Raw genomic sequence first — 14,252 nt, forward strand, 5'->3', positions numbered from 1 at the left:
TTAACACTCGTATTCTGAAGTACCAGGCAGCTGGGTCTTGGACTTCGAGCCCGCCCCGACACCGACCATCCCCTCGAAGGCTCCGCGGCTGACTGCGCAGCGGTAGCGCCGTGCAAGCTTCTGCGCCTGCGCAGACTCTTCAGTATTTCCCAGATCCCCGCGGGATTCGGGCTCTTCGAGGGGACGGTCCTCGGATGGTAAAGGCGGACAGAACCCTGGAGTCAGAGGCGGCCTTCGGTTGGAGTACACCGATGTCAAAGGCTTCTACTAGCCTCTGCAGGCGGAGTGGAGAAGGCGGTCACGCAGTTCGTTTTCTCTTGACCAGTCATAAGCTGCGTTCTGAAAGCTAATCCCACACTGCATCCGTTGCCAGGGCAACCGTCAACTCGCAAAGACGAACAGTCTGTCTCCAGGGCAATGTGTAAGCACTGACGATAGGCTAGGCCACCTCTTTAGAGGCGCTTTTAAGTAGTAGGGATGGGCAAGAAAACGTGCTCATAAAACTTTTTTTTCTACACATAGAACTTCATGGAGGGCTTCCTTGGCGGCGCAGTGAATAAGAATCTGCCTGCCAGTGCAGGGTACCCAGCTTCCATCCCTGGCCTGGGACAATCCCACATGCTGGAGCAACTAAGCCGGTGCACCGAAACTACTGAGCCCCATGCTGTAAACCCCACAAGCTGCAACTATTGAAGCCCACAGGCCCTAGACCCCCGTGCTCCGCAAGAAAAGACAAGACCCGCAGCAACAAGGACACAGCACATTAAAATAAATAAATAAAAAAGAATGTAATTGAAAACTTAACGCTAGAACATAAGTGTTACCGAAACCCAGGGCCGTGTGCCTGACGCACAGTGAGGCCAAACAAGACCAAAAACGTCAGAGTTGGGAACAGGGAAAGGTTTACAGCAGGGCCCTGCAAGGAGACAGGTGGCTCATGCCTTCAAACCCCCAAACTTCCTGAAAGCTTTCAGCAAAGCCCTTTTCTAGGAAAGGTGAGGGAGGGGCAGTTAGTTGTCAACTTCTTGGTGTCAGACCCTTTGTTCTTGAGGTTAGGTCATGGTTAGGTAATGAGGTTCCTGCAATCCTCCCCCAAGGAAGTGTTATTCCCTGTTCTGACAAGAAATGGCATGGTCCCAGGGCACAACAGTTCACCCTCTGAGGGCCAAGAGGAGGCAGAGCTCACTCAGTGGGCAGCTCCCTCAGGGCCAGGTCCCCAGACCCTGCCCGGCTGTTGTCCCCAAGGGAGCCAGGTGCCCGGGACTTACTGGCCCTCAGGCTCTTCAGGCTACCCAAACAGTGGGGACCAGGAGGTGCAGACCTCCGCTGCCATTAGGTGGCAAAGGTGGGGATGGGGGAAAGGTTCACCACCAGCCACCTCAAGGCCTGGGCGGGTCCAGTGGGTGGCCTTGGTGAGGGCTCTGGAGCCCTGCAGGACACAGACCCCAGCTGGTTTCCCTGAGTCCCCATGCTCCTCTGCTGACCTGAGGCCAGTGAACTGGAGGGGCCCGGGGAGAAGGTTGACCCTCTTCTTACCTCAAACACCGCCTGAGGACCACCACTCCCTCTGACCTCACTGACAGTTGCTTGCTTGTGGGTGGGACCCACTGAGGCACTGACCAATGGCTGAGCAGGACCACTAACGGTCACTCATTGGCAGTTGCTCGCTTGGGGGAAGGGCCCACTGAGGCACCGTCCAGTGGCTGAGCAGGACCGCTAATTGTCTCAAGGTAACTAGTTGCCTGGGACACAAAGGAACAGAGGGAAACTGGATAGTTCAGTTTATTTCAGTCACTCAGTCGTATCCGACTCTTTGTGACCCCCTGGAAGGCAGCACACCAGGCTTCCCTGTCCATCACCAACTCCCGGAGTTTACTCAAACTCATGTCCATCCAGTCAGTGATGCCATCCAACCATCTCATCCTCTGTCGTCCCCTTCTCCCACCTTCAATCTTTCCCAGCATCAGGGTCTTTCCCAATGAGTCAGCCCTTTGTATCAGATGGCCAAAGTATTGGAGTTTCAGCTTCAGCATCAGTCCTTCTAATGAATATTCAGGACTGATCTCCTTTAGGATGGACTGGTTGGATCACCTTGCAGTCCAAGGGACTCTCAAGAGTCTTCTCCAACACCACAGTTCAAAAGCATCAGTTCTTCGACACTCAGCTTTCTTTATAGTCCAACTCTCACATTCATACATGACTACTGGAAAAACCATAACTTTGACTAGATGGACCTTTGTGGACAAAGTAATGTCTCTGCTTTTTAATATGCTGTGTAGGTTGGTCATAACTTTTCTTCCAAGGAGCAAGCGTCTTTTAATTTCATGGCTGCAGTCCTCATCTGCAGTGATTTTGGAGCCCCCCAAAAATAAAGTCTGTCACTGTTTTCACTGTTTCATTGTTTCCCCATCTATTGTTTCCATCCATGAAGTGATGGGACCGGATACCATGATCATCATTTTCTGAATGTTGAGTTTTAAGCCAACATTTCCACTCTCTTTCACTTTCATCAAGAGACTCTTTAGTTCCTCTTTGCTTTCTGCCATAAGGTTGGTATCATCTGCATATCTGAGATTATTGATATTTCTCCTGACAATCTTGATTCCAGCTTGTGCTTCATCCAGCCCAGAGTTTCTCATGATGTACTCTCAGTTCAGTTCAGTCGCTCAGTCGTGTCCGACTCTTTGCGACCCCATGAACCACAGCACGCCAAGCCTCCCTGTCCATCACCAACTCCCGGAGTTCACTCAGACTCACGTCCATCGAGTCAGTGATGCCATCCAGCCATCTCATCCTCTGTCGTCCCCTTCTCCTCCTGCCCCCAATCCCTCCCACCATCAGAGTCTTTTCCAATGAGTCAACTCTTCGCATGAGGTGGCCAAAGTACTGGAGTTTCAGGTTTAGCTTCCTTCCAAAGAAATCCCAGGGCTGAACTTCAGAATGGACTGGTTGGATCTCCTTGCAGTCCAAGGGACTCTCAAGAGTCTTCTCCAACACCACAGTTCAAAAGCATCAATTCTTTGGCGCTCAACCTTCTTCACAGTCCAACTCTCACATCCATACATGACCAATGGAAAAATCATAGCCTTGACTAGACGGACTTTAGTTGGCAAAGTAATGTCTCTGCATATAAGTTAAGTAAGCAGGGTGACAATATCCAGCCTTGACGTACTCCTTTCCCGATTTGGAACCAGTCTGTTGTTCCTTGTCAGTTCTAACTGTTGCTTCCTGACCTGCATACAGAATTCTCAGGAGGCAGCTCAGGTGGTCCCATCTCTTGAAGAATTTTCCAGTTTGTTGTGATCCACACAGCCAAAGGCTTTGGTGTAGTCAATAAAGATGTAGATGTTTTGCTGGAACTCTCTTGCTTTTTTGATGATCCAGTGGACATTGGCAATTTGATCTCTGGTTTCTCTGCCTTTTCTAAATCCAGCTTGAACATCTGGAAGTTCATGGTTCACGTATTGTTGAAGCCTGGCTTGGAGAATTTTGAGCATTACTTTGCTAGCATGAGATGAGTGCAATTGTGCAGTAGTTTGAGCATTCTTTGGCATTGCCTTCCTTTGGGATTGGAATGAAAACTGAACTTTTCCAGTCCTGTGGCCACTGCTGAGTTTTCAAAGTTTGCCGGCATATTGAATGCAGCACTTTCACAGCATCATCTTTTAGGATTTGAAATGGCTCAACTGGAATTCCATTACCTCCACTAGCTTTGTTCCTAGTGATGCTTCCTAAGGCCTACTTGACTTCGCATTACAGGATGTCTGGCTCTAGGGGAGTGATCACACCATCGTGATTATCTGGGTCGTGAAGATCTTTTTTGTCTAGTTCTTCTGTGTATTCTTGCCACCTCTTCTTAATATCTTCTGTTTCTGTTAGGTCTATACCATTTCTGTCCTTTATTGAGCCCATCTTTGCATGAAATATTCCCTTGGTATCTCTAATTTTCTTGAAGAGAAATCTAGTCTTTCCCACCCTATTGTTTTCCTCTACTTCTTTGCACTGATTGCTGAGGAAGGCTTTCTTATCTCTCCTTGCTATTCTTTGGAACTCTGCATTCAAATGCTTATATCTCTCCTTTTCTCCTTTGCCTTTTGGTTCTCCTCTTTACACAGCTATTTGCAAGGCCTCCTCAGACAGCCATTTTCCTTTTTTGCATTTCTTTTTCTTGAGGATGGTCTTGATCACTCCTTCCTGTATAATGTCACGAAGTAAACAGGTAAAGGGGTGAAGGAGGAATGAAAGGGTGATCAGGAAATAAAATTATTTGAGAAAATAATTGTGAAAAAAAAACTATGTAGATCTCAAATGAACTGTAGTGAAATATTAAATGTATAGCAGCTTTACCTATAGATTTCTTCTTCCTAGGGTTTGTCACAATTTGAGCCAAGGTTTTCTCTTACCACAGAAGGCATCCCAAAATATTAGGGTAAACAAGATGAATGCCTTGTTTGGGTCCTTTAGGCTACTTGAGGTAGTAGACTGTCTTTTCGCCCCCAACTTTATTTTTGGTTGTGCGGGGTCTTCGTTGTTGCGTGCACTACTCTCTGCTTGCAGTGTGCAGGTTCACTGTGTGGCTTCTCTGGTTGGAGAGCACAGGATCTAGGGCACACGGGCTTCAGCAGCTGCAACGCCCAGGCCCTAGAGCACAGGCTCCATAGTTGCTGCACATGCACTGCTGCTCTGTGGCATGTAGAGTCTCCCCAGACTAGGGATCAAACTCGTTTCTCCTGCACTGAAGGGCAGATTTCTTTTTTTAAACCACTGAATCACCAGGGAAGCCCTAAACTGTCGTTCTTGTTTGGGTAGTTTTGAGTTTTCTGTTACCTGAAACCCAGACATATTTGTAATATAGCTTATTATCTCATTTTAAGTACAAAGAAATTGGATCAGTCAGCAAGACAACGGCAAAGGCAAGATTCAAAAGTAGGTTCTCTTAGACTAAAAATCCATTTATTCTACACCAGTATGTTAGTAAAGGAGGGGTGAGTCTTTGAGAAGGGAGTGGACCAAAAGTGCTGAGAAAGTTACATATGCTGTGGAATATATTCTGATGAGTTATTTAAAGATGCCACGCTGCTGACTTTAAGGATGAAGGGGCCACCAGCCAAGGAATCAGTGCAAGTGATTTCTAGAAATTGAAATTTTATACCATAAGACATAATAAATGCAGAAGGAATAAAAATTTAATTGTTAAAAATCATAAGTACTAGAATAAAATACAGGAGAACTTTTTTCCTAATCTTGGGCATGAGGAAGGTCTTTCTTAGCATGACAGTTTAGCCAAGAAATAGGAAAGAAAATAGAGTTGAATACATAGAAATTTAAAAATTCTATATAGCCAAATATACTATAAGCAAAACTAAGAGAAACAACAAACTAACAAAATACCAAAGAGTTAATATGTATAATACATAGACTTGTTCCTGTAAATCAAAAATTTTAAATGCAGCCTAATTAAAAATGGGCAAAATATACAAGTAAGCAATTTGAAGGAGACAAAGTATCAATAAATGTGTCAAAAGATCATTAATTTCCCTATCAATAGGATATTTTACTTATTAGATTAGAAATGTTAAAAATAATGAGACTAATACTGAGTATTTATGAACAACATGGAGGAACAAAGAAATAGGCACTCACATACACTTTCAGGAGTCATGTAAATTGGTTCTTCCTTTTCTGAGGATTATTTAGCAATAACTATCAAAATTTTAAATATGGACATTCTGTGATCCCATAAGCTTACTTCTAGGAATTCATCTTATGGGGATAATTTGCACAAGTGTTAAATAATGTATGTCCAATGATGAAAAAGTAAATAAAACAAATATCCATTAACAGAGGTTGGTTAAATAAATTCAAGAAACTAGCATGAGATATTATGCAGCTGTTAAAAATGGCAAATGATGACACAGATATATACACATGTATATATATATATTATTTTTGTATAATATGTACTATATATTGTTTTGCATTGTCATGGGAAAATATTCACATTATATCAAGTTAAAAAGTTGTTTCTAAAATCACATATCTGTGATTATACCAATAAATATTTTAGACGTGCCATACCATGCTCAGTCACTTCAGTTGTGTCTCTTTGCCACTCCATGGACTGAAGCCCACCGGGCTCCTCTGTCCATGGAATTTTCCCAGCAAGAATACTGGAGTGGGTTGCTATGCCCTCCTCCAAGGGATCTTCCCAACTCAGGAACCCACTCCAGTATTGCCTGGAAAATTCCCTCAGAAGAGCCTGGTGGCCTATAGTCCAAGAGGGTGCAAAGAGTTGGACATGACTCTTGACTCTTGACATGACTCATGACTTGGACATGAATGACTAACATTTTCAGTTTTCATAAACTTCATAAGAACAGAAAGGGAGAAACAGCAGAAAACTGAGAGACCTTATTAAAGATCCCAGATGAAGATGCATCTCATTTAGACCACCCCATACCTACCACCTCCTGGAGACACTGAAAGGCTGAGAAATAGGGGGGAAGCCAGGGTTTTAGAGTGAAGCCCTTTAAATGATCAGAAGCTGTCCCAGCTGGTGATAAATGGTGCCATCCTCCTTCTAGGAAAATAAAGGAACCAACTCTCTCAATACACAGTGTTAGGGCTCCTCTCTGGGAGGAAGTCACAACTGCTGATGAAGGCTGATTGGACTCCAACCGCGGAATCACCAGTCTGTTTCACTCGCAGGCTCTCTAGTCAGCATGAGTTCTCTGATCAGCGAGCTGCATGCTCCAAGAAATGGCTTTTTCATAATCACCGCAGACATAGCCACCATGCATAGTATGAAGTCTCTGGTGTTCTGCCAGGTGTAATCCCCAGTTGAAATCCTCTCCACATTTGTTACATGCAGAGTGCTTTCCACCCCTGTGAACTTTCTGGTGTTGAATGAGGTGTGAGATCTGGGTATACATTTTCCCACAGTTCTTACACTTGTAGGGCTTCTCCCCAGTGTGAATCCTCTGGTGTTGAATAAGGTGGATGCTCTGGTTGAAGGCTTTCCCACATTCCTTACAGGCATAGGGCTTCTCACCAGTGTGAATCTTCTGGTGTTGAGTGAGGGAAGAGCTGTGACTGAACGTTTTCCCACACTCCTTACACTTATAGGGCTTCTCGCCTGTATGGCTCTTCTGATGCTCGATAAGATGGGTGCTTCGGCTAAAGGCTTTCCCACACTCACAGCACTCATAAGGTGTCTCTCCAGTGTGAGTCCTCTGGTGCTGAATGAGATGGGAGATCTGGGTGTATGCCTTCCTGCACACTTTACACTCATAGGGCTTCTCCCCGGTGTGAATTCGCTGGTGGCGTGTAAGCGAGGAGTTCTGGCTGAAGGTTTTCCCGCATGTGTTACACTTGTAGGGCTTTTCACCAGTGTGAATTGTCTGGTGTTGAGTAAAGGAGGAGGTGTGACCAAAAGCCTTTCCACACTCATTACATATATAGGGTTTCTCCCCCATGTGAATACTCTGGTGCCTCATGAGGTGGGAGATCTGGGTGTAAGCCTTCCCGCAATCGTGACACTCATAGGGCTTCTCACCAGTATGAATTCTCTGATGCTGAATCAGCGATGAACTGTGGCTGAAGGCTTTGCCACACTCAGGGCACTCATAAGGTTTCTCTCCAGTGTGAACTCGCTGGTGCTGCGTCAGAGATGAGTTGTGGCTGAAAGTCTTCCCACACTCGTTACACTTGTAGGGTTTCTCTCCGGTGTGGATTGTCTGGTGCTGAGTCAGGGAGGAGGTGTGACAGAAAGCCTTGCCACACTCATTGCACTTGTAGGGCTTCTCTCCTGTGTGGATTTTCTGGTGGCGGGTGAGGTGGGACACCTGGGAGTAGAACTTCCCACACTGGTGGCATTTATAGGGTTTCTCCCCTGTGTGGCATCGCTGGTGCTTGATGAGGGAGGAACTCTGGGTGAAGGCTTTCCCACACTCCTTGCATTTGTAAGGTTTTTCTCCAGTGTGGATCCTCTGGTGCTCAGTGAGTGATGAGCTCTGGGTAAAGGTCTTGCTGCATTTGTTGCAGGCGTAGGGCTTCTCTCCCGTGTGGAGGATGCGGTGTTGGATGAAATACGAGCTGTTGCTGAATGCCTTCCCGCAATCATTACACATGTAGGGCTTCTCTCCAGTGTGAATTCTCTGGTGTAGAATGTAGTCAGAATGGTAGACAAAGGCTTTCCCACATTCCGTGCAGTTAAATGGCTTCTTCTCTACAAAGGTCCTTTGGCATTTGAGGCTCTTTCTTGACCCGGTCCACTTCTGAGGCCTCTCTCCCCCAGGCACTCTTTGCTTCCTGATGAAGGCTGAGGTCCTCTTGAAGCTTCTCCTACGCTTACTGCAGCCAAGGCCCCTCTCCCCATGGGTATCTTCCTTGGGAGGAGCGAACAACCATCCCAAACAGCTCTCCTGCTTGTCCTGGTCTTCCAGCTGACAGCCACACATCCAGGACTCCCCCAGTTTGGCATCTCCAAGCACTGCCCTTAAAACTCCCTCCATCTTTGCCACTGGGGAAGCCACCTCTTCAGAAATATTCTTTTTTGGAAGCATCTCCTGATTAGTTGCAGAGCTTGTCTCCAAGTCTGAAAGAAATGGAAAATATCAACTTCATCTGTCCCAGGACAAAAGAAGCTGATTATTTAGATATGGCATTGTAATCTCAAAAAGATTTCCAAGTTCATATTGCTAGTTCAAAAGGCATGAGGTAGACTCATGTTGTGACACAGAAGGATGGACTCAGTATACTCTAAACACACAAAAAATTGAGTGGCAAAGCAGTTCATGTGCATAGTGGTTTCTTAGCCATAATATTTAACACATTTTCCCAAATCAATAAGAAAAAGAGAAATAGTCTAATGAAATAGTGAAGCAGGAATGTGAACAGACATTCTACAGAAAAACAAGTGGCTGATATATTTTAAAAAGATGCTCAATGTTAGTGGTAGTCTAAAAAGTCAAGTTGCTGCTGCTGCTGCTGCTAAGTTGCTTCAGTCGTGTCCGACTCTGTGCAACCCCATAGATGGTAGCCCAGCAGGCTCCCCTGTCCCTGGGATTCTCCAGGCAAGGACACTGGCGTGGGTTGCCATTCCCTTCTCCAATGCATGAAAGTAAAAAATGAAAGTGAAGCTGCTCAGTCGTGTCCGACTCAGCGACCTCATGGACTGCAGCCTACCAGACTCATCCGTCCATGGGATTTTCCAGGCAAGAGTACTGGAGTGGGTTGCCATTGCCTTCTCCAAAAAAGTCAAGTTACTCAGATGCCATTTGATACGTTTTAGATTGGAAAATATTAAAAAAAAAATATTCAGTGTTGGCAAATAAGGATGGTAGGAGCATTCTCATACCATTGCTGTAAGGAGTGAACACAGAAGGTCCACTTTATTCAGTTTTGTTTATCTCTGTAACCATGGCAATGACACTCGGCTAAGCTCTGAGCACTGAACTCCTGGGAAGTTTACATAGCTACAGGTTAATTATCTTTTTCTGTGTGCTCGAAACCATGGGTCAAGATGTACTAGGCTGTGAGCACTGTTTACTGTAAGTGGAGGATTCATGACGTCCACCTGGTGCCTGGTTTGTGGTCCTCACCATGGCTGGTTATGTAGCAGGTATATGCTACTGTTGGGCTTCCCAGGTGGTGCTAGCGGTAAAGAACGCACCTGCCAACGTGAGATGTAAGAGACACAGGTTTGATCCCTGGGTTGGGAAGATTCCCTGGAGGAGGGCACAGCAACCCACTCCAGTATCCTTGCCTGGAGAATCCCATGGACAGAGGAGACTGCTGGGCTACAGCCCATAGGGTTGCAAAGAGTCAGAAGTGGACTGAAGCAACTTAGCATGCACACATATAGGCTAATGTTAGAGCATCTTTTCATGTGTTTGTTGAACATTTGTGTGTCTTTGAAGAAAATGGCTATTGAGATCCTTGGCCCACTTTTTTTCTTGTATTTATTTATTTGGCTGCACCAGGTCTTAGCTGCAGCACTCAGGAGCTTTAACTGCAGCATGCCACAAACTTAGTTGTGGCCCGTGAGATCTAGTTTCCTGATAAAGGAGGGAAACTAGCCCACGCACTGGGAGTGTGGTGTCTTAGCCACTGGACCACCAGGGAAGCCACTCTATTTTTAATGAGATTGTCTTTTTATTATTGAGTTGTATGAATTATCAGCCACTCACCAGACATATAATTTACAAAATTTGTCTTGTGTTCTGTGGGTTGCCTTTTCTTTGCAGTGTCTTTGAAGCAAAAAAGGTTTTTTTTTTTTGCAAAAAAGTTTTTAATTCTGATGGTGTCTGATTTATTTTTTCTTTCACTGCTTGTTCTCTTGATGTCATATCTAAGAAACCATTGCCTAATCCAATGACATCATGATTATTTTCAAAATCCCACATTACATTTAGTTGTCATATCTTTGGGGGTGATCCCTCCACCATCCACTCATTTGGTGATTTTTCTGGAAGGATTTATATGACTCAACAAGTTGAATGCCCAGTTAAAGTTTCTACAGCAAAGTATATAACAAATGTGTGTGTGGGTAAAGGGATTCCCAGGTGGCGCTAGTGGTAAAGAACCTGCCTGCTAATGCAGGAGACCTGAGAGACATGGGTTTGACCCCTGGGCCGGGAAGATCCCCTGGAGGCGGGCATGGCAAGCCATGCCAGTATTCTTGCCTGGAGAATCCCATGGGTTCTCCTACAGGAGCCAGGTAGGCTACAGTCCATGGGGTTGCAAAGAGTCAGACATAACTGAAGTGACTTAGCACGCAAAGGCTAGAGAGATCACATGCGGGCTTCTGAGTCATCCTCTCTGCAAGAGTCACGTGGATGTGCTTTTCTCTACTGATGTGAACTTCAAAGACATATGGGAGATGATCTCATCCATGGAAACCCACTTGAGTCTCAAGAGTCCAGAGTTCTCTTAGTCCTCATAAGAAACTCAGTGAAGTGGGTACTATTAGTGTCCCACTTTATATATAAGCACCCAGAGCTTAAGTCACTTGCCCACAGTCACATGGCCTCTAAGTGGCAGAGCTCGGATTCGAACACAGAGAGTCTGGCTCTAGGGCCCACACTCTCACCGCTGCATGAACCAGTGCAGTAATAGTAGCTCAAGCAAGCAGCCGTGAAAGCACCAAGAAGGGGCAGGTCACTCAGCCTGGAAGTCAGGGAAGGCCTCCTGGAAGAGGAGACCTATATCCTTGAGGAACATGAAGGGGTTTGCCAGGCAGACAAAGCAGGGAAGGGTGTTCCAGGCAGAGGGAACAACATGTGCAAAGACTCAAAGTGGGAACACATGTTCAAGTTCAGGGAGGAACAGGGGCTTTGGTGAGTGAGGTAGGGCGTAGGGTATCACCATGGGTGGATGGCGATGAGAGATGAGGCCAGAGACAGAACGGGCTGGACCATGTAGGGCCTCGAGTACCAGGTTTGGGCTAGGACTCTGACTCGGGGTGCTGGGGAGTCTCAGGAGGGCTGTAGGCAGGGGAGGGATGGGCTCTGGGGCTGTTTGTAAGATGAACCATAGGGTGTAAGACCAGAAGCTGGGAGGCCAGGGAAGAGGCTGGGATGAGGGTCCAGGTAAGGGTCGCTGAGGCCTTGAGTCAGGGCTGTGGGAGCGGGGCAGGGGGGGGGCGGGGGTCTGGGCAAAGAGGGGGCTGGAGGGACAGGACTGGAGCCTGATGTGATGAGTGAAGGGGAAGGAGGGGGCAAGTCCTGGTCCCACAACAGGACGGACAGTGATGGAAACAGAGATGCTTCCGTCCCCTCCTCTGATGAGGTTGTGGGCTAGTAGGGGCAGAAATCTGGCTTCTTACTGTCTCCTAACATGTCAGGCCAGGCACCACTTCTGGGTACCACAGTGATAACCACTGGAGCCTAGCCTGAGCATGGGGTTTCCTGGGTGAGAGGCGCCTGGCTGCCCACTACGTGTTAACTCACTTATTCTTCCCAATTCCAGGTACTATCATCGACCCCATTTGCAGATGAGGAAAATGAGGTACACAAGGGCTAAATGACTTGCCTGAAGGTCACAGAGCCAGGAGGTAGTGGAGCTTGGATTCAAATCCAGGGCCCGCAGTGACGGCCTGTATATTACATTCCCTCACTCTTGAATAACCATCACTGATCACAACAGATGGAGTAGGAAGATGTCTCACACCTGCTAGACACACCTACCCACCTGGACAGGTAACTTGCTGGGTTTCTCTCCTCTCTATCCTGGGCTCTTCCCCTCGCTCCAGACGGGAGATCACATCGGGTTTGGCCCCAGGAAACCCTGCCCCTGGAAAAGACACAAAACTTGGCCATGGAGGCCATGGTTACAGGGAGGCCTCAGGGCTGGGCTCCAGGCCCTGGGTCTACAGAGGAGATGCATACGTTGGATACCTAATGACTGGAAGATCTAAGGGCCAACACAAAACTTGATTACTGAGTGCCTACTCCATTCCAGAGAGAGCGTGAGCCCCGACGTCACTGTTTAAGCTTCCAGCTCTGTGTTCAAGTTGAATGCAAAATACACACCACATTTTGAAGACTTGACATGGAGAAAAAAGAGAATGATCTCATTAATAATTAATAGGGTATTATGATGTCAACGTGTGCCCGCACGATCATACTTTGGCTAGATTGGGTGCCACAAAACAGATAACTAAAATTCATCTCATCTGATTTTTTTTTTTCAGACCTGCTCTCTTTGGGTTTCCCAGGTGGCTCAGTTGTAAAGAATCTTCCTGCCAATGCAGGAGACGCTGGTTTGATTCCTGAGTGGGGACACTCCTGGAGAAGGAAATGGCACACCACTCCAGTATTCTTGCCTGGATAATCCCATGGACAGAGAAGCCTGGTGAACTATGGTTCATGGAGTCACAAAGAGTCGAACATGACTTAGCAACTAAACAAACAATTCCTCTCTTCCTGCAGTGAGGGAAAGCGGTCCCCTCACCAAATTATGCCCCCAGGGACCTCAGCACGTGACCTGATTTGGAACGAGGGGCTTTGCAGATGTAACTAATTAAGATGAGGTCCATTATTAGGATTATTAGGATTAGGGTGGACCCTAATTCTAGTGACTGGGGTCCTTATAAGAGTATAGAGACACATAGACACATTGGGAGGGAAAAAGGCCAGGTGAAAATAGAGGCAGAGATTCGGGTAATGCGGGTACAGGGCAAATGAAACAGATGTTTCATTATATGAAACAAACAGACTCATAGACATAGAGAACAGATTTGTGGTTGCCAAGGGTTGGGGGGGGGGGGTGGCGCGGGAGGGAAGGACTGGGAGTTTGGGATTAGCAGATGCAAACTATTATATATAGAGTGGATACACAACAAGGTCCTATTGTATAGCACAGGGAACTATATTCAACATCCTGTGACAAACCAAAATGGAAAAGAATATGAAAAAGGATACATATATGTATAATTGAGTCACTTTGGTGCATAGCAGAAATTAACATTGTAAATCAACTATATTACAATAAAATTTTTTTAAAAAGAAGCAGAAGGCAGGGGCACTGGCTGAAGGGTCAGTGGGACAGGCAGAAGACTCGGGGCCTGGGTATGCTGGGATTCTGGGAGAAGCCACTAGAGAGAGAGATGAATGGGCCACCCAGCAGGGGCCCGGGAGAGCACCAGAGAGGACCCCAGTGAAGGAATGCCCACAGTTAAGCAGTGGGTGGGCACAGAGGACATGAGAGGAGGCCCGGGGGCAGAGCCTCACCCAAAGAGAGAAGGTTCTGGTAGTTCTCCAGCATCACGTCGCGATACAGCTCCCTCTGGCCAGGCCCCAGGCGGCCCCACTCCTCTAGGGTGAAGTCCACGGCCACGTCTTTGAAGGTCACTGATTCCTGCAAGGGCCAATATTACATCAAAGAGGGGCATATCTTTCTAGAATCCTGCAGTGGGACAAGGCACGGGTCAAGAGCCTACCACTTGCTCTCTGGCCTGAAACATTCTGACTCGGCAGATTAGGGTGGCAAGCCGGAACGAACTTTTTGGCCAACCGTATAGAACACGGTCCCCCGTCTTTACCGCCATCTGGTGGACAGTTGTTATACTACACCAATCTGCGTGTAAATTGCTGTAATAAATATATCGATGTACGAGTGAGGATATACAAATCATGCCATTGAGATGAGGTGCCCTTGTGCAGTTTGTAACCTACACACCTGTACATGACAACCCTGAGAAACACTTAAAAAAACTACCAAGTCATTGTGTGCCAGAGTTATTCCTAAGT

General features: G+C 46.6%; 1 protein-coding gene across 1 annotated transcript; it reads right to left on the bottom strand.

Annotated features, from left to right (window-relative positions):
* LOC138096859 (zinc finger protein 271-like) lies at positions 1 to 13,767 on the bottom strand. Its single transcript, XM_068993112.1, has 6 exons — positions 13,734 to 13,767; positions 12,193 to 12,288; positions 7,476 to 8,596; positions 6,887 to 7,391; positions 4,139 to 4,171; positions 1 to 215 (listed from the first exon to the last, which is right to left on the bottom strand). Exons 1-6 carry the CDS (start codon positions 13,765 to 13,767, stop codon positions 1 to 3), a joined length of 2,004 nt encoding a protein of 667 aa, XP_068849213.1.
* Positions 13,768 to 14,252: the final 485 nt, after the last annotated feature.

The sequence above is a fragment of the Capricornis sumatraensis genome, chromosome 20, assembly GCF_032405125.1.
Source record: "Capricornis sumatraensis isolate serow.1 chromosome 20, serow.2, whole genome shotgun sequence".
Lineage (NCBI taxonomy): Eukaryota > Metazoa > Chordata > Mammalia > Artiodactyla > Bovidae > Capricornis > Capricornis sumatraensis.

Coding starts and splice junctions, on each gene's coding strand:
- LOC138096859 (XM_068993112.1), bottom strand. CDS start 13,767: ATGCTGGAGAACTACCAGAACCTTCTCTCTTTGG. Junction 8,597..12,192: donor CCAGCAAGTTACCTGTCCAG/GTGGGTAGGTGT, acceptor CATTTCTTTCAG/ACTTGGAGACAAGCTCTGCA. Junction 216..4,138: donor TGCAAAAAAGGAAAATGGCT/GTCTGAGGAGGC, acceptor CTCTGACTCCAG/GGTTCTGTCCGCCTTTACCA.